This window comes from Mirounga angustirostris, unplaced genomic scaffold (assembly GCF_029215605.1).
Source record: "Mirounga angustirostris isolate CCGP_5_RB_7025 unplaced genomic scaffold, mMirAng1.0.hap1 SCAF_8, whole genome shotgun sequence".
In the NCBI taxonomy this organism is placed as follows: domain Eukaryota; kingdom Metazoa; phylum Chordata; class Mammalia; order Carnivora; family Phocidae; genus Mirounga; species Mirounga angustirostris.
In genome coordinates, this window is record NW_026991716.1 from 2,034,102 (window position 1) to 2,060,140 (window position 26,039).

General features: G+C 45.8%; 4 protein-coding genes, 1 long non-coding RNA gene and 2 other non-coding genes across 8 annotated transcripts in view; 6 read left to right on the plus strand and 1 right to left on the minus strand.

The window, feature by feature from the left end:
- Positions 1-7,619: 7,619 nt before the first annotated feature.
- On the plus strand, positions 7,620-13,046 carry LOC135365688 (uncharacterized). 2 transcript variants are annotated; one of them, XR_010413896.1, is made up of 3 exons: positions 7,620-7,849; positions 8,161-8,231; positions 11,790-13,046. It is a non-coding gene; the product is annotated as an uncharacterized LOC135365688 (long non-coding RNA). The 2 variants fall into 2 exon arrangements; XR_010413897.1 differs by having other exon boundaries at positions 7,622-7,849; positions 12,448-13,046.
- On the plus strand, positions 10,954-11,024 carry TRNAG-GCC (transfer RNA glycine (anticodon GCC)). Its single transcript has one exon. It is a non-coding gene; the product is annotated as a tRNA-Gly (tRNA).
- Positions 11,420-11,491, plus strand: TRNAM-CAU (transfer RNA methionine (anticodon CAU)). The gene has a single exon. It is a non-coding gene; the product is annotated as a tRNA-Met (tRNA).
- Positions 13,047-15,589: 2,543 nt separating the features above from the next.
- On the minus strand, positions 15,590-16,049 carry LOC123843033 (histone H2B type 1-K). The gene has a single exon (XM_045872156.2). It carries the CDS (start codon positions 16,014-16,016, stop codon positions 15,636-15,638), a length of 381 nt encoding a protein of 126 aa, XP_045728112.2. The 5' UTR covers positions 16,017-16,049; the 3' UTR covers positions 15,590-15,635.
- Positions 16,050-16,325: 276 nt separating this feature from the next.
- On the plus strand, positions 16,326-17,596 carry LOC123842885 (histone H2A type 1-E). The gene has a single exon (XM_045872061.2). The coding sequence runs from the start codon at positions 16,343-16,345 to the stop codon at positions 16,733-16,735; it is 393 nt and encodes a 130-aa protein (XP_045728017.2). The 5' UTR covers positions 16,326-16,342; the 3' UTR covers positions 16,736-17,596.
- Positions 17,597-17,712: 116 nt separating this feature from the next.
- Positions 17,713-18,239, plus strand: LOC135365670 (histone H3.1). Its single transcript, XM_064598456.1, has one exon. It carries the CDS (start codon positions 17,820-17,822, stop codon positions 18,228-18,230), a length of 411 nt encoding a protein of 136 aa, XP_064454526.1. The 5' UTR covers positions 17,713-17,819; the 3' UTR covers positions 18,231-18,239.
- A 244-nt stretch (positions 18,240-18,483) lies between these two features.
- The window catches only part of LOC123841108 (histone H4), a 43,457-nt gene continuing 35,901 nt past the window's right edge, over positions 18,484-26,039 (plus strand). Inside the window, exon 1 of the mRNA XM_045871164.3 lies at positions 18,484-18,598. The gene's annotated coding sequence lies outside the window, so the exon portion shown is untranslated. The remainder of the gene's footprint in view (positions 18,599-26,039) is intronic.

Below are 26,039 nucleotides of genomic sequence, written 5' to 3' on the forward strand. Positions count from 1 at the left end.
GAATTAATAGCACCCAACTGTGCTTTGCAATTGGCAAAAGTCTTAGAAATTAATATTTATACTGACTCCCCAAAATGCCTTTCTAGTCTTACATGCCCATGGAGCAATTTTAAGGAGGGGATTATTATCAAGCCATAACTCCCCGATCAAAAATGGGCCTGAAATTCACACAAATTCAAAGGATGGCCCTCCAAAACCGAATAGCCCTTAAAGGCCTGACTGCAGTTCAAGGAGGCCCAGTATTAGATGGCTGGCTCCTGGCTGGGACCCAACGGCTATGCAGCTCTAACCTGTGGCCACGGCTTCCCCCAGGCTGGATAGGCCACTGTACTCTGGGTTCTGCCTAGATGCAAGGACGCATTATTAAAGCCATTATACCAACCCAGCCAACCTTCCAAATTTAAAACCATGGTGGACATGCTCTGTGTCTCATTGGTATAACCACCTAACATCCATCTTTGTTCCCTCTCTGAGACTGGAGGATGTTGTTTGGCATGTGGAAGCTCTTAATAAGTACATGGTCAGAGCCCTAAATGACACTCAAAATAGCATTTCTCTATTAAATACTAAAGTAATACAAATGCATGAATATAAAACTTGCACTATCATAAAAACAATGCTGCATATACATTCCAGATAACCACAAAAATATTTCTGGGTTTCTAACTCAAATTGGCACTTTAAATGATCTCTTTAATGATTGGTTAAAACTCCTGGACTGGAGGAAATTTATCAAAGGTCAACTATCAAAGACCTTTTATTCAGACTTCTCTTTCTCATTACAATATTAACCTTGTTTTGTTGCCATTTCCGGTGTCCCCGTGCCTAGGGTCAAGACTCCTTCACTGCCATAACTTCCAGCTGACAGATGATCTTTTCTACTCAAGGAGGTTCAAACATGTTGACGGCATTGGAATCAGCTCCCCCCCTTTCATTGCTCCCCAACTGACCAATATTCACCCAGAGGTAGAGACATCTCTATGCCCCTATTCGGCAGGAAGACGTTACAGAAGATGAGACATTCCACCTTTGAACCTTACAGATTTTTTTTTTAATAAAGATTTTATTTATTTATTTGAGAGAGAGAATGAGATACAGAGAGCATGAGAGGGAGGAGGGTCAGAGGGAGAAGCAGACTCCCTGCCGAGCAGGGAGCCCGATGTGGGACTCGATCCCGGGACTCCAGGATCATGACCTGAGCCGAAGGCAGTTGCTTAACCAACTGAGCCACCCAGGCGCCCGAACCTTAAAGATTTAAGGGTCAAAATTGTTCAGGGGGGGAAATGATGAGGGAGCAGAAGGCTGGCTGAAGGCAAAGCACAAGCTGACACCCTGCAATGGCCCCCCATCCCCCACTCCTGGGTGGGACATGTGTGTCATTCTTCCAGGAATCTCCCAACTAAATGTTAATACCTTGCTGGAAGGGGCAAAGAACCTTAACTTGACAATGGCAAGGTCTTCAGTATCTGGTAGGTCCTCTTTAGCATATGAAAGTCCTTTTGAAAACCTCCCTTTTCCTTACTTCCCCTAACTCCCAAGTATATACTCACCACTCCTCAAGACCCCGGTGCAACTCTTTCTGCTCACAGGTCCTGAACCCGTGTTTTAATAAACCACCATTTTGCACACAAACACACACACACATTTAAGGACAATAAATAGTGATGATGCTTAGGTAGGGGTAAGAATAAAGTTGGATTCTTGTTCATTTGATTAAGAATCTAAAAGTTCTCAAAGTTAATGTTATTCTTCTTTCTTTGGGGGTTTTTGGTTACATCGCCCTTATGGTATGGATGCTGTCAAAGGTTGAATGATGACTCTGGAAAGATATGTTCACTTCCTAATGCCCAGAACCTGTGAATGTGACATTCTCTGGCAAACGAGGTGATGAAGTCAAGAATCTTGAGAGTGGTAGTTATCCTGGATTATCTGGGTGGGCTCTAAGTGCATCACGGGTGTCCTCCTGAGAGAGGCAGAGAATGGACCAGGGCACACGGAGGAGGGGATACGAAGCCAGGAGAGCGGGCAGTGGGATGACAAGTCAAGGAGTCATACCGAGGCATGCCGGCAGCTCCTGGAAACAAAAGGAACGAGGAACAGATCTCCTCCCTAGCCCCACCGCTTCCGGAGGGAGGGACCTTACGGACTCCATGATCTCCAGAACTATGAGATCATCAGTTTCTGTTATTTTAAGCCACCAAGCTCCTGATAATTTGTTATGGCAGCCCCAGAAACAAATACAGTTGACTTCTCTGCTGCATCCTGTATTAACATAGTCCACATATCACAGATGTCATCTTCAGGAAGTTATTTCTTATACCAAATTCCGCTTAGATTGCTACGGAGACAGCCATAGACTTTCCAGGCTGGAAGGGATCTTACAAGCCATGCAGTCCAGCTTCCCTCCAGTACTTGAAAACCCTACCTCCACAGAGAGGTTTACCCACTCGAGCCATCCCGTTTTTTCCTGGGGTAGCTTCTGCTCAGCCCTTTCCTGAGAAGCCACGAGAATGCTTCCAACGGCTTCCATGTGACATTCGCCCAAACACTTGGTTGTGTCTACAATTTTCTCTCCATCTGCTTTTGTTCCTTTGGTCATTAACAGAAATGGTTATGAAAAATGTGATTTAACTATAAGAATTCCTAAAACAGAATTTGAAGAGGAAAGGCATTAGGTAGATTATGTAATCCAGTCTCTGTTTTATGTATGTTTCTATTTTCCCACATTGCCAGAAGGGTTCACTGCGTCATCACCATGTAATGTCAATCTTTTGGGAGTCCCGTCTTATATCATGCTAAAATCTGCTTTGTTTTAACCCATCAGTAGGAATTCTAACTTTTATGGAACAAACTATGCTCTGTGCATGACTGCCCTTTACCTATTTATTGTTTTAAGTTTTATTTATTTAAGCAATCTTTACACCCCACATAGGGCTCAAACTCACAACTCTGAGATTGAGTCATACACTCTTCCAACTGAGCCAGTCAGGCCCCCCATGACTCCCTTTTAAATACATGAAGATAACTGTTGCATCATGCTTTAACGTAGCATAGTCTACCCATGTTAAACACATCTGTGCCTTCCATGATTCTTCAAAGGTGAGTCCTGGAACTGAAGCCAGTAATGAAGCCAATAATTATGTGCTTTATTGACAGTATGCTCCCAGGTGAGACGTTATGGGACCTCCCTGCTACTCATATTCCTACTAGCCTGTAGTACATGGCTCAGGTCATGATCCCAGGGTCCTGGGATCGAGTCCTGGGTCAGGTCCCTGCTCAGTGGGAAGCCTGCTTCTCCCTCTCCCACTCCCCCTGCTTGTGTTCCCTCTCTCACTGTGTCTCTCTCTGTCAAATAAATAAATAAAAATCTTTTAAAAAAATGTTTTTATAAAAAAAAAATAATAAATAAAATAACCAATATGACAAAGTTGCCCATCTTGGGGCAGCCTGCCCTTAGTCCCCAGAGCAGTCTTTTTTTTTTTTTTTAATTTTATTTATTTATTTGAGAGCGAGAACACAAGCAGGGGGAACATCAGAGGGAGAGAGAGAATCCCAAGCAGGTTCCACGCCCAGCACGGAGCCCTACACAGGGCTGGAGGGTGGGATCTCACGATCCTGAGATCAGAGCTGAGCTGAAACCAAGAGTCAGGTGCTTAACTGACTGTGCCACCCAGTCACCCAGGAGCGAGGTTCTTGCTAGCTGTTCCTTGGTCAGGAATTAAGTCTTGGTGTTCTATACATCAGGCACTTGTGGGAAGTCAGTCTCTAGCGTCTTAAGTTCCCTTCTAAAGATGCAATGCAGGAGAGTCTCCGTTTCATCCCCTCCAGTTCTGTTTTAGAGTGAAATCCTTTCTCAGGGACAAGGGTTTGAATGTCACCACTGGCCAAGGGTCTTGGACTTTTGAGACCAAAGATGCATATTCCCTGATCTCTGGGATTTTCACTTCCCTGTCCATCAGCTTCCCTCCTTAGGTGAGCCTCCTTCACCCTGTAAATGCACACTGTTTTCCACCTCTGAGCCCATGTCTCTCTGTCTTAGAGGAGCTCCTACTAGCCCCCAAGAGGCGGCAAACCTCTCCTCCACATTTTTGTAGCCAACCTGATTCTCCCTGGATCATCCTTGTAAGGGTGACAGAGGCACCTTTCACGCCCAGCCTTGCTCCTTGGTCTCTAATCTCTGGAGTCTCACTACAATGAGGAGATTTGCAAGGTTTGCAGCTACTCCCCAGATCCCCAGGAGGCAAGAAGTTGTCCTTTAAAGTCATATAACCTCTCTGTACCTGGAAGAACAGGATGACCCAATGACACAGACTTAAATCTGCATAACAACCATACCCTTGTTTACTCTGCCTGAAAATTTCCCATAACTGGCTCCCCTCCCAGTCCCCAACAGTGGCTCTTTTGTCTTTAGCTGGAGAGGTATTTAAGGTGGTGGCTTGAGCCATTTTGGGGAGTTTTCGTGGGTCTCTCCCAAGTATCCAGGGGGTATCCACATCATGCTTGTTTGTTTTTCTCCTGTTAATCTGTCTTTTTATTACAGGGGTGTCTCAGCCAAGAACCTAGAAGGGTAGAAGCTATGAAAATTAATAAAAGGAAGTATCTTTAAGAATGGAGTCAGAGGGCCAGCAGAGGGCGCTCTCACGCCCAGGGCGCCCGGTCAGTTTCAGATGCAACAGAAAGACCTTGCAGGTGGCTTTACTACCCCAGCAGGAGGAAAAAAGCCTTCCTCCCCTCCACCGCTTACAGCCCAGTCAATGAGAGACTATCTCAACTCAGCTGATGAAAAGCTAGTACACTTTGAAATCTCAGGTTGCTCCAGTGAACTTTTAGTTTATAACAACCTTCCCAAATTCCCCGATCCTCTACAAAAGGGCGTTTTCCTTTGCCCATGGCTTTGACTGTCCCAGACTGCAAGTCTCTGGCTATTGCTAAGTGAACCCATTTTTGCTGGTAAAATAACTGGCAGTCATATTTTTAAGGTTAAGGAGGAGATTAGTTTTCCTCTCCTACGTGTAGGACAGCGGTGAGACCTTGGTGAAGTGAGTAAGGGAGAGAGGGGTGGGAGACGGATTAGAGGTAGAGGTATGAAGGGGATCAGAACCTGCTACCCCAAAACATGCCAGATTAGATATGGGTTATGTTGAGCTGAAGGCAACTGAGACTCAAAAGAGGCAGAAAGACACCTCCTTGGAACTCCCTTATCTGACTAAAAGCAGACAATTCTGAGAAATGAGGTCTGCCAGAAATCCCTTCTCTGGGGGAATTTTATGGCCATGAGGCAGTTGGAAAGTCAGCACCGAGATGAGTCTGCACAAACTTTACTAACATAACCCTTATCGTCTATTAATTTCCCCATATATTTCCTTCCCACAATTCACAGCTCCCAGAAGCCAAGCCCCTCTTTCCTTTGTCAGCTCATTTCTCCACAATTTTTCACCCTTTGTTAAAATGGAATGTCAGCTTCCAAGGCTAACTGCTTCCTTGGATTTTTCATTTCTTTTCTGTGGAGTCCCCATGCACATAAAGTTGAAAATAAAATCTGTATGCCTTTTCTCCCGTTAATGTCTTTAATTGGCACATTCTAGCAACTGAACCTAAGAAGGTAGAGGAAAAGTTTCCTCCCTACAGGAAGGATGGGTCACTGTAGGATTTGTTTTTTATGGTGGGTAAGATGGTCTGAATAAAGGAGGGACATGATAGACTATAGTACAAACAGGGCAGAAGCAGGGAAAGCAGTCAGCAACATTTGCAATAATTGACTAAGAGATGCTGGTAGTATGGACCAGGGTGTAATGATAGATGTGGTGAGCGGTGGTGAGATTCTGGGTACTGTTAGATGATAAAAATTCAGTTAAATAAATGTGAAGATCTAATTGGCTTTATTAAATGATTCATGAATTGGGCAGCATCCCATCTAGCAGATAGAGGGGAACTCCACTGAGCTAAATTAAAGAAAGTTTTTTCAAAAGTAAAAATGAACTATTGGAACTTCATCAAGATTAAAAAAAAAAACAAAAAAACTTCTACACAGCGAAGGAAACAATGAACAAAACTAAAAGGCAACCCGTGGAATGGGAGGAGATATTTGCAAATGACGTATCTGATAAAGGGTTAGTATCCAAAATCCATAAAGAACTAATAAAACTGAACCCCCCCAAAACAAATAATCCCAGTTTAGAAATGGGTGGAAGACATGAGTAGACACTTTTCCAAAGAAGACATCCAGATGGCTGACAGACACACAAAAAGATGCTCAACATCACTGATCATCAGGGAAATACAAATCAAAACTATGATGAGATAGTCACGCCTGTCAGAATGGCTAAAATTAACAACACAAGATGTTGGCGAGGATGCAGGGAAAGGGGAACCCTCATGCACTGTTGGTGGGAATGCAAACTGGTGTGGTCGCTGTGGAAAACAGTATGGAGGTTCCTCAAAAACTTAAAAATAGGGCACCTGGGTGGCTCAGTTGGTTAAGTGACTGCCTTCGGCTCAGGTCATGATCCTGGAGTCCCAGGATCGAGTCCCGCATCGGACTCCCTGCTCAGTAGGGAGTCTGCTTCTCCCTCTGACCCTCCCCCCTCTCATGTGCTCTCTCTCTCTCTCTCATTCTCTCTCTCAAATAAATAAATAAATAAATAATCTTTAAAAAACAAAACAAAACTTAAAAATAGAGCTATAGTCCAGCAATTGCACTACTAGGTATTTATCCAAAGGATACAAAAAAAGATACAAAGGAGTACAAGCACCCTGATATTTATAGCAGCATTATCAACAATAGCCAAACTATGGAGAGAGCCCAAATGTCCATTGACAGATGAATGGAAAAAGAAGATGTGGTATATATATATATATAACGGAATATTACTCAGACATCAATAAGAATGAAATCTTGCCATTTGCAACGACGTGATGGAGTTGGAGTGTTTTATGCTAAGCGAAATAAGTCAGTCAGAGAAAGACAAATACCATATGATTTCACTCATATGTGGAATTTAAGCAAGAGAAAAGATGAACATATGGGAAGGGGGGAAGGAGAGAGGGAAACAAGCCATAAGAGACTCTTGAGGATAGAGAACAAACTGAGGGTTGATGGAGGGAGAGGTGTGGGGGATGGTCTAGATGGGGGATGGGCATTAAGTTGACCATGGCCTTAATGATGTGTGAGGGGCACTGGGTGTTATATGTAAGTGATAAATCACTAAATTCTACTCCAGAAACCGATCTTGCACTGTATAACTAAAATTTAAAATTAATTTAAAATTAAAGAAAGGTTTTTAAAGGCAGAGAGAGGGCATTAAAAAAAGAAGGAAGGAATTTATTAGCAAGGAATGCATTGTTTAGGCAAGGCCGCCCTCCTAAGGGGAGCGGAAGGAGTCTATAGTAAATTCCCTAGTATTGACCAGGAAATCCTGTGTTGACTGGTTGAAGGTTACATTCCTGGAGGGTGAAACTGCAGTTGGTTTAGGGATTAAGTCTTGGTTTCCTGATTTGGGGCTTTAACCTCAGTGATGCCATTTGGGGCCTGTGGTGGTGGTTGCTTTTTAAACAATCTAATTGGCTTTCTTAAGTGATTCATGGAGTGGGGAGCATCCTACCCAGCAAGTAGAGGGGAGCTCTGGGGAGGTGTACGAAATGGGAGGCTTTTACAAGAGGGAGGGTGGGATAAGTAAGTTATTAGCAAAAGAAAAGAAAAGATTGTCACAGGCAAGGTCACTTCCCTTAGGGGGAAAAGCAGAGGGTTTTATCCTGCAGATTACCTTCTTTTGCTTTGCCGTTAAGGATGGAGAGGCCCAGGGGGCAGACTACCTCACTAGTGCGGACGAGGAAGTTCCTGGCTGACCGCGTAAGACTGCATTTCTGGGGGAGGTCAGAACTGCAATCGGGTTAGTTATGAAGCCCAGGTTTGGTGACCTGGCCCAAGGGACACCATCTGGGGCCTGTAGTTTTCTTTTTAATGGTATATTTTGAAGTGTGAACTGGCACTGTTTACTGATAGATTAGACATGGCCTAATCTCTAAAGAAAAGACGGGAGTCAAAACTAATTCCGGTTTCCAGATATCCTTTCCTCAAGTCTGCGGGGGTGACATGAAGGGGAGCAGAATCTGCCACCCCAAAATACGCCATTGTGACACACTGGTTTTGTTTTTTTTTAGTTAAAGCTACTTGAGAAACAGCCAGTGCAAGAAGGATAGTCTGACCCTGCTTGTCTCCCTGAAAACAAGAGGTAAGTCTCCCATGTGAAAGGTACCCTCCCTGTACCAGCAGGGTACAAGGCATCTTTATCACTAGAGATAGGGAATCTAGGGCTGTTAAAAAGAAAACCACAACTGAGGGATAGCAGAATAATCCACACCGAAATAGACTGATTTTTTTTTTTTTTTTGAGAAAAAGCAGACCCAGAAGCTCTAAAAACAGAGTAGAAGGTACCCTTTTGTAAAGATGATTTACATTTAGAAGAGAAATCTCCATTTGTAAGGGTGACTCCCTGTCTATACCGGGAAGAGAGTGATGACTGTAAATCACTAGAAATTCTATGGGGGAGGTGGGGAGGGGAGGCCCCAGACTTAAGTCTGTATAGCAACTTTACTGTGCTTTGCCTGGCAACTTCCCATAACTGCCTCTTTCCCACCCTCACCTCAACATCTTTAGCCGAAGTGGCTTGGGCCGTTCTGGAGAGTTTTCCTAAGTACAGCTCTCTCCTATGGAGACCTGAGGTATACCTGTTATTAAACTCGCTTGTTTCTTCTTGTTCATCTGTTTTGTAATGGGGGGGGGGGGGGGCTCAGCCAAGAGCAATGAAAGATAGAGGGAAAGTTGTTTTCCTCCCCAACAGAGCCTATATCAATAGGGGTAGAGAGAAAATCAAGTTAATAATAATGCAATATGTTTCCTCTCTCTGTCTTGTCAGTTCACAGATGTATCGTTTCTTTGTCTGAAAGGTATACAAGCTCCCTGCTTTGGTCACTTGGTTGAGTCTCGTATTTTGATGGGGCTCCCATACTAAGAGATTAAATTCGTTTTTCTCCAGTGCCTCGGTCTTACGTCAGTTTGATTATTAGGCCAGCCAAAGAACCAACGCGGTAAGGGGGAGCATGCATCCAGCCCTACACCTTGCTCCTGCCCAGTGGGATCAAGAGGAGCTGTTTTTCAGGTTTTCAGTAGTTCCTGCTTTTGAGGGACTAGGTCAACAGGAGTATGTGCCCATTTGAACCCAAGACAATATAGCCCGGGGGTGGGGAGGGGGGCGGGCGGAGGGGGGAGATGTGATGAGTGAGGAGTCAGCCAACACGGTGCCGGGGACGGGCGCGCTCCGCACACACCATGCTGGAGAGTGCGCGCTCATTGCTCTGCTCAGCGGAGCATCTGGTAGTTGCCCGCGAGGTCTCAGCAGCTGTAGATGCAGCAGGGAGCTAAACTCACCAAATCTCTGTTGGGAGCCTCTCCTCTGGTAAGCAGACAGAAAAGAAAGGGAAACGAATGGTATGACATGGGGAACTAAATGAGGGAGAAAAAACACAAAGTAAGGAAGAGGGGTCCAAGGTGTGCGTCCTTCTGAGGGAGGGTATGGCTGCGTGAAGTAGAGTGTTCAGGAAAGGCCTCAGTGATAAGATGGCCTAGAGTTTCTGGATGAAAGACACTCCTGAGGAGGAGAGAGACTGAGGAGAGGAGAGACTCGGTGACTATTCGAGGGGAGGGCTTGGGGGTCACAAGGGAGAGACACTAAACACTTGTTGAACTGCATAGCCCTCCATGGTTGGAGCGCGCGAAGGAGGCCGGAGCAGGAATAGATGAGGGTGTGTGTGTGTGTGTAATGGGCAGGTCGGGTCTTGTGCATGATTTTAAGGAATTCATGTTTATCTGTACCTAGTTACACACTATCTCTTTGCCTCCCTGCCCCCAATCTAAGCTGAGCCCCTAAGCAGGAGCTAAAGGGGAGGCCCTGGTTCCTGGAGAGGGTAGGGGTGGGGATGGATGAATGAGCAGTGGGGTCCTTAAGAAAGACCATACTCGGTTGGTTGAGGGACTGCCTTCAGCTGCGGGTCATGGTCCCGGAGCAGTGGTGAGATTTTAAAGGTGTGTTTAGCTTCTGAGTTTGGCCCTTAACTTTGTCCTCACAATTGGCAGACGTCCCTGAAAAAGAAAGAGACTGTAGGAAAGTCTGCTGCAAAGGGAAATGTCGGCAGGCCCTTCTGTGTCATCTGATTCTAGTCCAATGGGGGCTATTTTGCAGCTCTGTGAACTGTAGGTAACTGATAGCAATGGAAAATAATTCGTGTCTGTAGACACGCAAATTAGTTGTGTCTCCTGATGGGACATTTTCCTCCTCCTCGGCCCACTCCCCCCTACCCACGCCCACCGCGGAAAAGCCAGTTGCGCCCCTATTTACACATGCACATCAAATTCCCTGGTCTATACGTGGCATCCCTTTGAATTCTCCTCTGACCTGGTAGTAACACCTCATCGGTTATTTCATTAAGGGGCTAAAAAAGGAGTTCATTTTTATATTCATAGGACCGTTATGATTGTCCCTGTTCTGTTTCTTGTTTTGGAAATTACCCTTCCTTGAGACCTCTTCGGTGCCACCTCCGTAAGCACGGCAACCGCAGCCTGCGTCTCCCCCTGCCTCGCTTTTCTCCCCAGCGGCCCGCAGAGAGCGGTGTTGGGCCCCTCCCTGCGCCGCCCCGGGGGTCCCACCCCGCTGTGCCCGCCGCGTGCCCGGGGGTCCCACTGCGTCGCCCCCAGCCGTCCGGGCTCCGGGTCGCGGGATTGCCACGAAAGTGAGGTTTTCCTGGAAAATGGGGAAGAAGGATTATTACAAGGTTCTAGTCCATAAGAGCAGAAAACGAGCTAAAAAAAAAAAAAGAAATGCGCGTGTATTGGTATTAGCGAGAAAAACAGCAGGCTAACCCTTTTCTACTCCCGGCGTTGCCCGCTTTCCACGCCAGGCATTGGTGGTTCAGTGGTAGAATTCTCGCCTGCCACGCGGGAGGCCCGGGTTCGATTCCCGGCCAATGCAACGGTCCGTCTGCTTTTTTTTTTTTTTTTTTTTTTTTCCTCCTCCCCCCCTTTTGAATCCTTTCAGATCGTTTTGAAATTGCCCCCGTGTAGTAGTAGGATCCCTTCCTCGTGCGGCTTCTGAGGCTGCTCACCCCCCTGGGACTCAGGCGGGACGCAGAGCCGCTTCCGCGGAGGTCAGTGGCGCAGGCTGGCGGCCGCTCTTTCCCCGACAGGGGCATCGGTTTCCTGCTTTCAGAGTGTGTGGAGTCGGTGTGCTCTGGACTCATTCTGTTGTTGGAAGCGTGGATAAAACGGATGTGCAGGCTTTGCGGAGGAAGAAAGACTAGGACAAAGGCCGCAGCCTTTAGCGGAAGATGTGATAAAGGGATTACTTAGAGCCCGGCTGCCGCGGCGAGCAGAGTGGCGCAGCGGAAGCGTGCTGGGCCCATAACCCAGAGGTCGATGGATCGAAACCATCCTCTGCTAAGCGGCGTCTCGTTTTTGCTTTGTTTTTCAACCTTCCCGCCCCCCAGATTGGATGAGTTTAGAACACGGGCCTAGAATCCTCTTTCCCCTGCGTGTCTAAGGAAAGCTTTAGTAACTTTTGGACGAAAATAATCCACCAATCAGAGACCTCAAACTAACCACGGTCAGGTGACCCCTGTCGGCGAGCAGAGAATTGATTTGAACCCATCACTAGGGGAAAAAAAAAAAAAAAGCACACAGCACACAGCAACTGAAGCCCTCTTTTAAACGGCAGCCCCAATCCTAGTATCTTTTTCAGGGCAACTCTACCTGAATTTGATGGGCATCTCTCCCCTTCTTGTCGGGGCCGTTGGGTGAATAATTCCTATTTGCAAGGAGCAGCTGCAGCTGGGATGAGTGGTGGATAGAGCTCGAGCCTTCTGACTCCTCGAAGTCTTCGCCTTCACTTGTAGTCCTCACTTGGAGGCTCTGGATCCAAGTCCTACATGGATGCTGACTGTTGAGATTTCCAAACCGCAGAATTTCAGAGGCCTAGTCGCTCCTTGCGTGGAGCCGTATTCCTCTTGCAGAGCTGAGTGTCCATTTGATGAGCTTTGGAGGAGGACAACGAGACTGAGACCAGCTCAGTCTTCCCCACCTTCCTTCCCGCATTCATCACCTGGAATCATCTGCACTTTATTAATATCTACAACTTACATTCTTTCTCTATCAGGCTGTAAAATAACCTAATGAGTTAAAGGCGACCAAAGACTCGCCCCTCCACAGATCAGGTACCTGGAGGCTGCCTCATGGCACCACAGTGAGTCAGTGAGAGGCCACCCTGGGATCCCCTTCTTCCGCTTCCAAGTAGTTGGTAATCTGTTCTGATAGCTCACATCTCTTTTATTAATAACCCCCTTTTCCCTTTTTATTTCTCCATGTCAACATTTCATTCTCAGGCCTGCTTTTATCGGTAGGTACCGACTGGTGGAATGCCAGCACTTAACCTTGAAAACACAGACCTCTTCTAGTGCAGGACAGAGAAAGCCCCTTCTCTGCAGCTGCTGAGGAAGAGATCCTGGAGGGCTTCATAAAATGGACCTGGCCACTGATACTTCCGATGAAGGATTTTCAAAGACGGCGACTGACTTCAGATTGTATGACCTCTGAAAGTCACGTTTAAATTCTAAGTCTGCAAATGATTGTCTTTCTCTTTATTTTTTAATTTTAAATTTTTTTAATTTAAATTTTACTTAGTTAACATACAGTGCAATATTGGTTTCTGATGTCTTTCTCTTTAAAAATGTGTTGCCCTCGTCATAAGATGCTAACTGGAACTGCCTTTTCGCCTTCAAGACCTTTACCTTTGTGATATTTCTTTGTTCAGTCAGAAGACAATTTGGTTCTTATTTCTTTCATATGCATGAAGGTAAAGTAAAAAATAAAATAAAATCAGTGATTCACTAGACAGTTGATTTAAACAGAATGTGAGAGTCTGTGTCTCATTTAAATAGACAGTAGAAAATGGGCTAAAAGAGAGAAAGAAAGAGCCTGGGTTCAGGGAGCAAGGGTGGGCCGTTTGCAGAAGGGAGTCACAGTAAGAAGGGACGGAGTGGAACTTACTTTAAGATTCTTGTGGCCTCTACAGTTTCTTTCCTTTCCTTTGTGATGAGACAGGAGAGATGGGGACAATCAGCAAAAGAAAACGGAGAAAATGTTGAGACTAGACCAAAGAAAAGTAGGTAGAGAATATATCACAATAAGACAAAGGTCACATAATTAGAGAGAAAAGGGTTTATTTATCCAGGTAACTATTAAATCCATAATAAATAACTCCAAATACCTTTCACCACTTCTATTTCATTGCTGGTAGTGGCTTAAAGAATTTTAAAGTTTTCTTTTAGCTCACTTATTTATCCATTTACTTAAATGGCACGAAATAGCTGGTGGATGCCTGGTCTCTGCCCAGAGCTGCCAAGCAAACATTCTTTTCAGGGGAGGGTTTAGGAAGCTGGAGAGACCTGGGCATGGGATCTGGGCTTTGGTGGCAGGGGAAGGACATAGGACAGCTTGTCATGGGCACAAAAATCTCTGTTAATGCCCAGAGATCTCCACCTGTGAGCTTAAGGGTTTGATGAAGCATGCAGACATGTTTTGTTTAATCTGCACTACGTTATACATTTTTTACTAGCTGCCTATACTGAAAATTTAGAATATCCCATATTAAAATGCATATCCCCTTGAAAAATGGAAAGTTTCGCTGTCCAGGGATTGCAGCTCCGCAGGGCAACGGTCAGGTGAAACCCATTGCATAGGCCTTGTGTTCTTCGGGTCTCTGACGTTCCAACTGGTCCCCTTCACGGGCAGATGCTAGCTGGCATTTTTCAATGTACAGTTGTTCTTATAGCGGCAGTAAGAGAACAGTGAAATACGCTATTAAAACCGGGAAAACAAAATTTGGTGTCAGGAGTCCGTGCACTTCAATCAAACTAGCAAAGAGCACCTTTCTTTGTGGAGCTGAGGCCTGATTTCTAGTATCCAGCCAGTTTCGCTCTTATGGGCTGGGCCTTTGTGAGCATTTGACTTTAAACCTCTGGTTTGGGGGACAGCACAGCTGTCTCTAGTGGCAGCTTAAGCTAGATGTAGGTATTTTATGAAAGACAATCTGGAATAGAAGGTTGAGAGCAAAGCATGGAAAATGGCCTTATGTGCTGTTATGGACTGAAGCATGTTCTCTCAAAATTCACATATTTGAGTTCTAACCCCAGTGCGACTGTATTTGGACACATGGTCTTTAAGAGGTAATGAAAGTTAGATGAAGTCATAAGGAAGGTCCTAATCCTATAGGACTGATGTTCTTAGAAGAAAGGGAGAGACTCCAGAGGTGTGCAAACAGAGAAAAAGGCCACATGAGTTCTCAGGTGCAAGCCCAGGAGGGAAGCCAAGCCTGCTCACACCTTGATCTTGGACTTGAGGCCCACAGAACCCTGAGAAAATAAATATATGTTTTTTTTAAACCACCCAAATAAATGGTATTTTGTTGTGGCAACACCAGAAAACGAATGCAAGCATTTTAATAGGATGTTTGAACTTGGTTAGGCAGGGAAGTGTCAAAGAAGGACTAAGAGAAACATTTGGAAAGAAACTCTACGAGCAAAGAGCAAGAGTCAGACTTAGGGGGAAACACACATATTTAAAAGGGCAGAGGGACCTGCAAAATGACCAAGGTTACCAAGTGTATACTGACTTGTTTGGTAAAGAAAGTGCAACTTAGTTATATGTAATCATATTCCTAAATCCTGATGTGTCTTCAAAGAGCTGCCCAGCAAAATCAAGGGTATGAGTGTTCTGTCAGATGTTTAGGTTTACAGGAAACATTAAAGTATTTATACTTTGAGAACCAGAAATACAGAACAGGGTTTTTTTGTTTGTTTTAGGTTGCTGAGTATTTTGATATTTTATTTACTTATTGACATCTTTGACTCCGCTTCTTTCATGCGCACGACCGACTGTTGGAGAGACTTAAATCCAGTGGCTGAAGGGAGATAGAAATAGTGACTCTATGTACCCCAGCTCACGGTCGTCTTTGGGAAGTTGAACTTCGAAGAAAACATCTCAATTCGATCTGGAAAAAGCAACGCCTTGGACCTCTGCCTCCGCTTTCTGCCACAGGATGGCAGTAGAGGGCAGTGCGCCCTAACCCGCCGCTCCGAGGGCCTCCCAAGGAAAAACATCAACGCCAGGAAGAGCGAAGAAAGAGGGAAGGAATAGGATGCAGAGTTCAAGAACACGATGAAATTAGGGAACTGCTCTCCACCAAGTAGGGTTGTTTATCGGCGAGATCTGCCGCAATCCCCAAGGCTTAACGACAGGGGCCATTGATAAAGTGTAACCAAAGGCGAAATTTCGGCTATTGACTGCGGCAGCGCAAAACTGGATGCCTCGTTCCAGAGGGCGTCTAAGAACCCACACTAAATCGGCATGGTAGTGAGCCTAAATGTTTATCCAGCGTTTTACCCTTCTTCCCAGCTACCTCCCTTCTCCCAGCGTAGCACCCCCAACACTACCAAAGGCAACCCACTACAGCCAAAATGCATCAGCTCTTCTCTGAAAGTGTAGGTGGCTCTGAAAAGAGCCTTTGGGTTGCGGTCGGCTGCAGGCGGGCTCACTTGGCGCTGGTGTACTTGGTGACGGCCTTGGTGCCCTCGGACACGGCGTGCTTGGCCAGCTCCCCGGGCAGCAGCAGGCGCACGGCCGTCTGGATCTCCCGCGACGTGATGGTCGAGCGCTTGTTGTAATGCGCCAGGCGGGACGCCTCGCCCGCGATGCGCTCGAAGATGTCGTTGACGAACGAGTTCATGATGCCCATGGCCTTGGACGAGATGCCCGTGTCGGGGTGCACCTGCTTCAGCACCTTGTACACGTACACCGAGTAGCTCTCCTTGCGGCTGCGCTTGCGCTTCTTGCCGTCCTTCTTCTGCGCCTTGGTCACCGCCTTCTTGGACCCCTTCTTCGGCGCCGGGGCCGACTTGGCGGGCTCGGGCATGGCGGGGACGACGGCGAAGGTGCTCGCGAGAGACGGGACGAAGGCACAGCGCGAGCAGAGCGCCACTTGTCCGTTTTATAGAGAAGCCCTTATGCAAATAAGGTGTAAATTACACTATCCTCTGATTGGTGGCTGTTCAGGGTAACGTCAGAATTAGTTCTTCCCAATCAGAACGCAAGGATTCCAAAGCTGCCTCTCCATTGGGCGACACAAAGCCACAGCCTTAGCCAATGCGCGACCTTCCTTTTGGCGCTCGACAGGGTTATAAAAAGTGCTGGGCCGGGGCCTTGGGTTCGGCGGCTGCTCGCGGTGCGTCTGGGGCCGCGATGTCCGGACGCGGCAAGCAAGGCGGCAAGGCGCGCGCCAAGGCCAAGACGCGCTCGTCGCGGGCCGGCCTGCAGTTCCCGGTGGGCCGCGTGCACCGCCTGCTCCGCAAGGGCAACTACGCCGAGCGGGTGGGCGCCGGCGCGCCCGTCTACCTGGCGGCCGTGCTCGAGTACCTGACGGCCGAGATCCTGGAGCTGGCGGGCAACGCGGCGCGCGACAACAAGAAGACGCGCATCATCCCGCGCCACCTGCAGCTGGCCATCCGCAACGACGAGGAGCTCAACAAGCTGCTGGGCCGCGTCACCATCGCGCAGGGCGGCGTCCTGCCCAACATCCAGGCCGTGCTGCTGCCCAAGAAGACCGAGAGCCACCACAAGGCCAAGGGCAAGTAGCACTCTAGCAGAGTGTGCGCCTCCAACCCCCCGTCCAAACCAAAAGGCTCTTTTCAGAGCCACCCACCACTTCTGAGAAAGAACTTAACACTCTTCCTGAAATCTAGCTACAAATGACCTAAATGTAAGGAACACGAAATAACTAGCATCCTTTTTGATATGGCCAATTCTGGTAAAGGCCATACAATGCATATTTTGGTCAACTATAAAACCACTAAACCACCTTTATTGTCCCCTCCCCACGAGCACACTACTCTTGTTAATTAAGTTTCTGTTCCAGCTAATGCACTAATTAAACCTGTTTTGTGTTGTTTCTGGGTCTTTATCACCAGCAGAACCTGATGGTTCATTGGTAACGAAAAGCTTCCTAACACTTCAGAGCTACTCCTAGAGAAAAGCTCTTAATTACCGGTCACTAGATCTCGGCACTCCACACCTGCTGATTAAATTTAGCACAGTTTACATATTAAGTAGCCCAATCAGCCACTTGATTGCATCAGAGTAAGTTATTGATGTCATAACCGCTCGCTGGTACTGAGGAGTCAACACTTAAGCTCCCCTCCCCGCACCACGCGGGGCAAAGTCAAGTTTTGGTGTTCCGGGCGGCCGCTGTGCCCGTCTTATTTGAAAACTGAGTTTGTTCTGGGTCTCGGCACAGTCAGCAGAAGCAGATCTTGATGCAGTTACGAAACGCAACTTTTCTTAGACTAACCAACACATTATTCTGATATGATTTTTTCCCCATGTTATATGAAAAAGGGGAAAGGACTGAAATTTAAGGACACTTTAGGCTCTGAGTTCACAGATTCTAGGTCCGATTCCTTTTCACTGGTGGAATCTTAACGTTTTGGTTGAAAACAGTAAACTTAGGGTGGAGTATAGCCATAATTTTTTCCTATGAAAATAGGAAACAAAAATAAAACCAAGCCTGGAAAACAAAACCGACTCAAATGAGGATTGGATTGGGAACCAATCAGGTTACTCCTGCGACAGCTCTGACCAATCAGGATGGGCTCATGAGTATAAAGTCTGGTCCCCACACCAACTCGGCAGTTGCTGGTTTTCGCAGCACGAGTGTCTGGCCATGGCCCGCACGAAGCAGACGGCGCGCAAGTCGACGGGCGGCAAGGCCCCGCGCAAGCAGCTGGCCACCAAGGCGGCCCGCAAGAGCGCGCCGGCCACCGGCGGCGTCAAGAAGCCGCACCGCTACCGGCCCGGCACGGTGGCCCTGCGCGAGATCCGGCGCTACCAGAAGTCCACCGAGCTGCTGATCCGCAAGCTGCCGTTCCAGCGGCTGGTGCGCGAGATCGCGCAGGACTTCAAGACCGACCTGCGCTTCCAGAGCTCGGCCGTCATGGCCCTGCAGGAGGCGTGCGAGGCCTACCTGGTGGGGCTCTTCGAGGACACCAACCTGTGCGCCATCCACGCCAAGCGCGTCACCATCATGCCCAAGGACATCCAGCTGGCGCGCCGCATCCGCGGGGAGAGGGCGTAAGCGGCCCTTGCGAAGCTTGCCCGAGCGCGTTTGCTTTCTCCCTTCCAAAGGCTCTTTTCAGAGCCACTTCCGTTTTCACGGAGAGTGGCTGTGTTACTACGGGTTGGGACAGTCCGAGCTTCGTGGGAGGCAAGGACGATGGGGGAAGGGATGCCGTGATCTTTAGCAACTGCAGCATCTCCCTTTTCTGCGAGTTGGTGTAGGTTGGGAAGGCCTCGCCTGTACTCGCTCCTCAAGGAAGCTTTTCCAGAAGGAGCAGCTAATGTTTAAAGGCCGCAGTGTCTACAGAGTCATCCCTTGGTCCCTTGAGTAATCCAGATGTCGAGAAAGCCACCACTCGGAGGGAAGGAACTTGACCACCAAGTAGAGTAAGCTTCAGAGCATAAATAATTGGTACCTCCTGGCCCCACACCTGAGCTGAATCTGGGAGCAGAGTTGTGTAACTGCTCCCCAAGTGCATGGAAGAGCACCTTGCACGTTTTAGCTGTTCGGTAGAGTTGGCTCCTTGGATCTGTCCCAGTTCTCAGGAGGTGGTGAGTGCAGTGCGTCCAGGTTAAAGTCCGGCAGTGCTGGGGTTTTGCCTAGGATCTAGCAGGATTTTCTTACACTCAGTGTGTCCTCCACAACTCCAAGAAGGAACAAAATGCTGGGATTTGGCTGCAGCCGTAGCTCTGTTTACCAAGAAAATGAGCTAGTATTCAAACTATTTTTCTCTTGAGAATTGAATTTCTCCATGTTTAGCACTAACATCTGGTAACTACGGGATACAGCTCTGAAATGTTTATTCTCTTTCACACCCATTCTAAGATACTGTAACATCAGCAAAGTGGCCCCCCGGTTCTTTGCCAGCTTCCAGGAGCATGGTAATGGAGAATGTGCATGCGGAGCCAAGTACAGGCAGCCTGACCTCAGTATCTGGTTGCTGAGGCCTGGACACCCATCACCTGACATAATGGTGACTTCCCTGGGGGACAAGCTCCAGTGAGACCATTTGGGGTAATGCCCCTACTGCACTTGACCATTATCCCTTACAGGACACTTCAGACATGTTCCCCAAAATTTCATGTGAATCTAAGTTCTAAAAGTCGAGTTTTGCCCCATTTTCTCTCCCCATAGAACATGCATGTCCTAAGGTCAAGATTTTTCTCATTCTGTTTACTGTCCTATCCCTAGAACAGTAAAAGCCTGATACACAGCAGGTGCTCATTAAATTCTAGTTGAATGAATGTATGGTTAATTTGCTGTCTTTTCGACACAAGATAGCTCCCACTCGGCCATAGGTAGTCCCTGAGTGCTTTACACCTTCCATCCTAGATGCTTTTTGTCACCACTGTTTCGATTCCCATGGTGAGCAGATAAAACACTGACAACAACAATTATATAAAGCTTTACAGTTTCCGAAGTATATTTACATATCTCTTTGTATATGGAATTGACAACAGCTGGGGTTTAGACAGGGCCTATCCATACACTCTCACTAGCTCTAGAAGAGTTTATCTTTTCCAAAAGTACCCAAGAATTAGGGGATAAAGCTGGTTGATCTGTTTAGAATTCTTTCTTTAAGCCCTAGGATGGAAGAAGATCTGATGAACCTCCAATGGCTGTAGGAAAATAAAGGAGAATTAGTTTAAAACAAAACAAAACAAAACACTAGGGGCAGGAAAGCCTATTTTCCTTGAAGTGAAGAGGCCAGGGCAGAAGCTAGGTTCTTATGTTTTCTAGCTCCTCAGAAAGGACATCTGCTGGGATTGGGGAGTCTATGGATCAGTAATGATATATTCTATTTGAAGGTAAAGTTTGGACATAGAAAAGGTGGTTTTAGGACATGTTCAAAAATTCTTTGATACGCTGACCTTCAAAAAAATGGAGCCTAATTCCTTTCCCCTCGACTTAGGGCTGGATTTAGGTACTGGCTTCTAGTGAATCGGACAAAGCCAGTGGCCTGAAGTCAAAGTGACAGAGACCTACTTTGGAGGTTAGCTCACAGGAGATAGTATTTCCTGCTTGTTCTCTCTCTCAGGCCACTTGGTCTGGGGGACCCTGGCTGCCATGTTGTGCGGACACTCAGGCAGCCCTGTGGAGAGGCACACTCGATACTAAACCGATGCCTTCTCCAACAGTCCATGAAGAACTACCAGTAGCCATGGGAGTGAACCATCTCCAGCCCCAGTCAAGCCTCAGGTGACCAGAGCCCCTGTGGACAGCTTGACTCTTCCTGAGAGACCCTGAACCAGACCACCCAGCTAAACCACTGTCTGTTTCCTGACCTTCTGAAGCTGTGGGAAATAATAAATTTGTTGTTTTAAGCTGCCAAGTTTTTTGGGGGGGCGGGGGGTTAATTCATTATATAACAATAAATAACTGAGCAAAAAAAAAAAAGAGGAATAGTTAAGAGTCACCCGATGGACTCCACTAGTCTCGATGAGATGACCACATCCCACAGCTCTGCCCTTCACCATCGGGACAGCTGGACTCACAGGAACTTGCCTTAGTTCCTGTGGAGTTAGCGGCAGGGTTTTCTCGTGCCCCTGTCCAGAGAGGCCGGAGACCAGCTTTGTGCTGCTGGCTTAGAGAGGACGATGCCTTTGGTTGCGCATAAGGCTGCTTTGAAGGTGTGCAACGGGTGGGTCACCTCTAGCTACAGACTTTGAAGGCCTGGGGTGTAGTGTTGGTGCAGGCGGGGCTAGACAACAGCCAAATCCTCTCTCTCTCACTAGTGATCTCTCTTTCCCTCTTTTTTGGAAAACTACCTGTCTGAGGTACCATTTCTAATGGTCAGACATACTAGTTAAGGAAACCATTATAAGTTTTTGTTCTGTGACTCTCCTTTTTCCAGATCCCGCACCAGTATAGACTAGCAGTCACGTAGATTATAAGTTATTTTAGATGCCATTTTCCTTAATAATGAAATGGATACTTTATTTCCTCAAAAGATTGCATTAAAGATTAAATGTGGCAATATATGAAACTGTAGGAGAATACCCCAGAGAATGTATTAAGTGCACAATAAATACTCAGTAAACCTAATTTCATCTCAGAGTCCTAGTTTGGTATGTCTCTTGTAACATTGAGGAAATACGCCCCAAATCCTCTGATAAGATTAGACTGAGGAGTCAGTCATTCTTGTCATTGGTTGAGATTTGGGAAACGATCCAATTTGATCAGTCACACATTAGCAAGTCATGTCATTTCTGCTAGTGGCCAGTCTTATTTCTTGGAAGATTTCTCTTAGTTTCTGTCTCACAAGGTGAAGTTTTCAAAACGTGTCTTCCAGTTCTGGAAAGTACTTGGAACACAAGAACTATTTCTGTTTAGGGGCAGGGAAGAAGTTGAAAAATTAGATGAGAACAAATGTTTCTAGAATGGCCCACCCCCAAGTCCCTCCAAAGGGTAGAGGCCCTGAGAGGATATCAAGCAGGAGAGCAAGAAAAGTCACCAAGAATTCATTAGGAATGAAGTTTAGGGGCCACCTGAATGGCTCAGTTGGTTAAGTGTCTGCCTTCAGCTCAGGTCATGATCCCAGGGTCCTGGGATCGAGCCCCGCATTGGGTTCCCTGCTCAGTGGGGAGTCTGCTTCTCCCTCTGCCTCTCCCTCTCCCCCTGCTTGTGCTTGCTCTCTTTCTCTCTGACAAATATATAAATATAAATAAATAAAATCTTTTTTAAAAAATGAAGCTTAGAGTGTGCTCACTCTGCAGTGGGATAGGCTGCCAAAAGTCTCTCCCACCAATGTGGTGGTTCTCGTTATGAAAGAGGTTCTTAAATGTAAAAAAAAATGAATTTTTTAATATCCCTCTGCCAATGATAAGGTATCTGATCTGGACAAGATTAGAAATAGTGTACTTCCTTAGATGGAAACTGGTAGAAAGTACATGTAAAATTTTTCACCTGAGAAGAGGGTTTATGGAATGATAGTTCTGTGTAAGAAAATATGCCTTTAGTGTATTAGTTTATTGCCTATCTTGAAGGAAAAAAAGTCTGGTTTTAAATGGAGACACTTTAGGAGCACCTGGGTGGCTCAGTCGTTAAGCATCTGCCTTCAGCTCAGGTCATGATCCCAGGGTCCTGGGATCCAGCCCCACATCAGGCTCCCAGCTCAGTGGGGAGTGTCCTTTTCCCTCTCCCTCTGCCCCTCCCCCTGCTTGTGCTCTTTCTCTCTCTGTCAAATGAATAAATAGAATCTTTAAATAAATAAATAAGTAAATAAATAAATGGAGACAGTCGAATGGCTGGCAATTATATGAAGAATTTTTAATCTTCACTTGGTAATCAGATAAATGCAAATTAAAATAATGAAATACTGGGCAACACCCATCAAATTGGTAAAATCAGAAAGCTGGATGTAATCATGTGTTGCACGGGAGGTGGAGAAACTTATTTTCATGTGGTGGTTTGTTTACTGATGGTGGTTTTACACAAGACATTTTGAAGAACTGTCTAATTTACTTAGTAAAATTGGGTGTGCCCAGGTCTATGCCCCAAGGAAATTCTCCTACAGACCTATAAGAGGACATATTGAGAATATTCATCAAAATGCTATTTGTGAAAGCAAAAAGGTAGAGAAAAATTAAGGGCCTGAGTAAGTAAAATATAGTGGATGCATTCTAAGGAATGCTCTTTCTTCTAGGATCAAGGAACAAGTAAATGGCAAAAACAAGATCTGAACCAAAGGCTCAACCTAGCTGCTATCATTCAGTTCATACTTGGACACTTGTGTGCCAGGATCTCCAACAGAATTTTCTAGCTTTACTTACAACTAACCCAGAATAACCACCAAAACCAAAGGCACCAAATCTGAGTACTTTATAAACATGATTTACAGAACACCAGTGTTGTCTCTGTGTGGGCTGCTAGAACAAAATACCACAGACGGGGTGGCTTATAAACAACAGAAATTTATTTCTCATAGTTGTGGAGGCTGGAAGCCAAGGATCAAGGCTTTGTCAAATTCAGTGTCTAGTGAGAACTCAGGTCCTGGTTCACAGATGGTCATCTTACTGTGTCCTCACATGATGGATCACTGGGGTCTCTTACAGAGGCACTCACACCATTCAGGAGGGCTCCACACTTACGACCTCAGCACCTCTCAATATTCCCACCTCCAATTACCATCACATTAGGGGTTAGGTTTAAACATACAAGTTTTGAATGGACACAAACATTCAGTCTATAGAGACCTGTTCACTGTCAAAGAGTAGAAGCTTAGGAACTGTGTTCGTAGCCTCTACCCCTTGTTTTGAAGCCAGGAGGGCTCGGGGACCCCTACACAAGGGGCCCTCACCTTCACCTTGATTCTTGTGTTCTCAGTAACCAACGCTGGAGATATTATTAAGGTGAGATGAATGGAAGTTTCTGGCAACATTGTTTAATACATTAACAGGCATGGAAACTAGCTAAATTAAGGCAAGTTTTGAAAATAAAATAAAGATCATCACTGATTACACGAGAGTAAGAAATTGCAGAAACGAGGTAGAGTATTAGATAAAACAAGGAATGACTGCCAGGCATGAAATGCCTCGTATACTGGAGAGTACATCTGAGTTGAGAGTTTCAGAAGGAAGCAAGGGTTTCCTCTGATAAAAGAGCTTTGCACTTTTGAAGCCATGAGCAGACAAGACTATGGCTTAGTGACCCTAGGAAAGAGGTTGGGGGAAGACAAAGAGGCCGGGGAGGACAGTGGAGCATCCTCAGACTTCTTCAGTTGGTCTTAATAACACACGGAGGCATGAGAAGCTGAAGGGAGCTTTATGCATGAGAGCAGGGATGATGATTGCTCATAGGCTGGGGCAAGGAGGAAGGGAAACCCCATGCTTCCATGTCTCATATTTAAGATTCTGAGCTGGTAAAAGGCTAAATATACGTGGAAGGGAAGGACACTACAAAATGGAAGAAAAGATTTGAGAGTTTAAGTTCATGGAGTGGGAAAAAACTCCAAAAAGCTAGTGGTGTTTTGGATTAGTGTATAGATGTGCATGCTTATATGTAAATGTGTATGCATTTGGGGGACGGGAGAAATGAGAATCAGGAAAGGGACTAATCACAAGTAGGTAAATTAATTTTGAATGAAGAACAAAAATTAAAAAGTAAAAGATATGTAAACCTACCAGTCAATTCCAAAGCCTTAACCAAAACAAACAAAACAAAATCAAGTGTCAAGGAAATGAATATGTGGCAAATTGAATTGAAAATATAACAATATTGGAAAGAATTGATCCCAACATTTGGAACTAAGAACATTAAAAAATTGTTAACTACATAAGTGTGGATCAGTAAGCAATTTTCAGAACATTGGAAAGGCAAGTACACCTCATTTATTCATATGACTAAGGGGGAAGGGAATTTCACGGAATTTAAAACAGTCAAACATTTTTCTTGGAAAATATCTCTACATAATGTGAGAGGGGGAAAAAAACTCTCTGTATTTATCCCAATTATTCAAGAAATTATTGGACAGTTCATGTCAATCAGCATTATCATATGCTGAGAAAGACCAAAAAAAAATTTTTTTTTAAGATTTTATTTATTTATTTGAGACAGAGAGAATGAGAGACAGAGAGCATGAGAAGGGGGAGGGTCAGAGGGAGAAGCAGACTCCCCACCGAGCAGGGAGCCCGATGCGGGACTGGATCCCGGGACTCCAGGATCATGACCTGAGCTGAAGGCAGTCGCTTAACCAACTGAGCCACCCAGGCGCCCCAAGACCAAAAATTTTTAAATAATTTTTTAAATTAATTTAATTTAAATGAAATGAGAAGCCTAAACTCTTTTTAAGCTTAAAAAATCTGCAGGCAGTCTATTCGTTCCCTGCATGAAAGTGGGAGAAGAGACTGAAGAAAGCATCTAATTTTTTTTTTAAGATTTTATTTATTTATTTGATAGAGATAGAGAGAGGGAGAGCACAAGCAGAGGGAGTGGCAGACAGAGGGAGAGGAAGGGGCAGGCTCCCCGCTGAGGAAGGAGCCGGACGTGGGGCTCCATCCCAGGACTCTGGGATCATGACCTGAGCCAAAGGCAGCCGCTTAACTGACTGAGCCACTCAGGCGCCCCAGAAAGCATCTAATTTAACACAGCATTACACCTTTGGGAAACATAGATGTGAGTGTAAATATTTTCAGGGCAGAGCACATGCAAATGAAACGAAATCAAAGTACAGGTCCTCCAGAGTGTTACCTTCAACAGATAAAGGAACATTCATAAATAACTTTTCTCAGTGTTTCAAGACTTGGTCTTGGAAAGGTTGGTCTTAAAATAACACTTTCAAGAACAGCTGCTATATAAGGAAGCAGAACGCTGCCTGGTTTTCTGTACCTGCAAGAGAAAGATTGCAATCATTCCACCAGCAGATACAGGTTGGACATCTTCAAGATTAAGCACTCAGATTCCATTTTTAAACAGGGATAGAAGAGGCGCTAGAAGCTCAGTAAGAAATGGATTAACTCAAAGATCGTGGGCATGTAATGTTTTCAACTTAGAGTAATTACGGAGTCTATAATGCACTTGGTAGCTGATTCCTAGAATAAAATTAGGCATTTGTTCAAGGAGTAAATAATCACACACCTTTGAAATAGAAAGTGTAAACCTAACGGTATCTGGAAAACAAGCCAGGCCAGAGGGAGGTCATTCCAAACAGCCCCAGTCATGGAAACCAACCAAGGAACTCGTCTTTCCAAGTTGTTGCTTTTTCCTGGAATAAAGTCGTTCCTAGTCTCCTCATTCTGCATCTTATTTGTAAATTAAAGGCAGAGGGTTTCTGGGTGCAGTGGATTTCCCAGTTCAACAAAGGATTGCGGGGCGCGCAGAGGAGGGAGC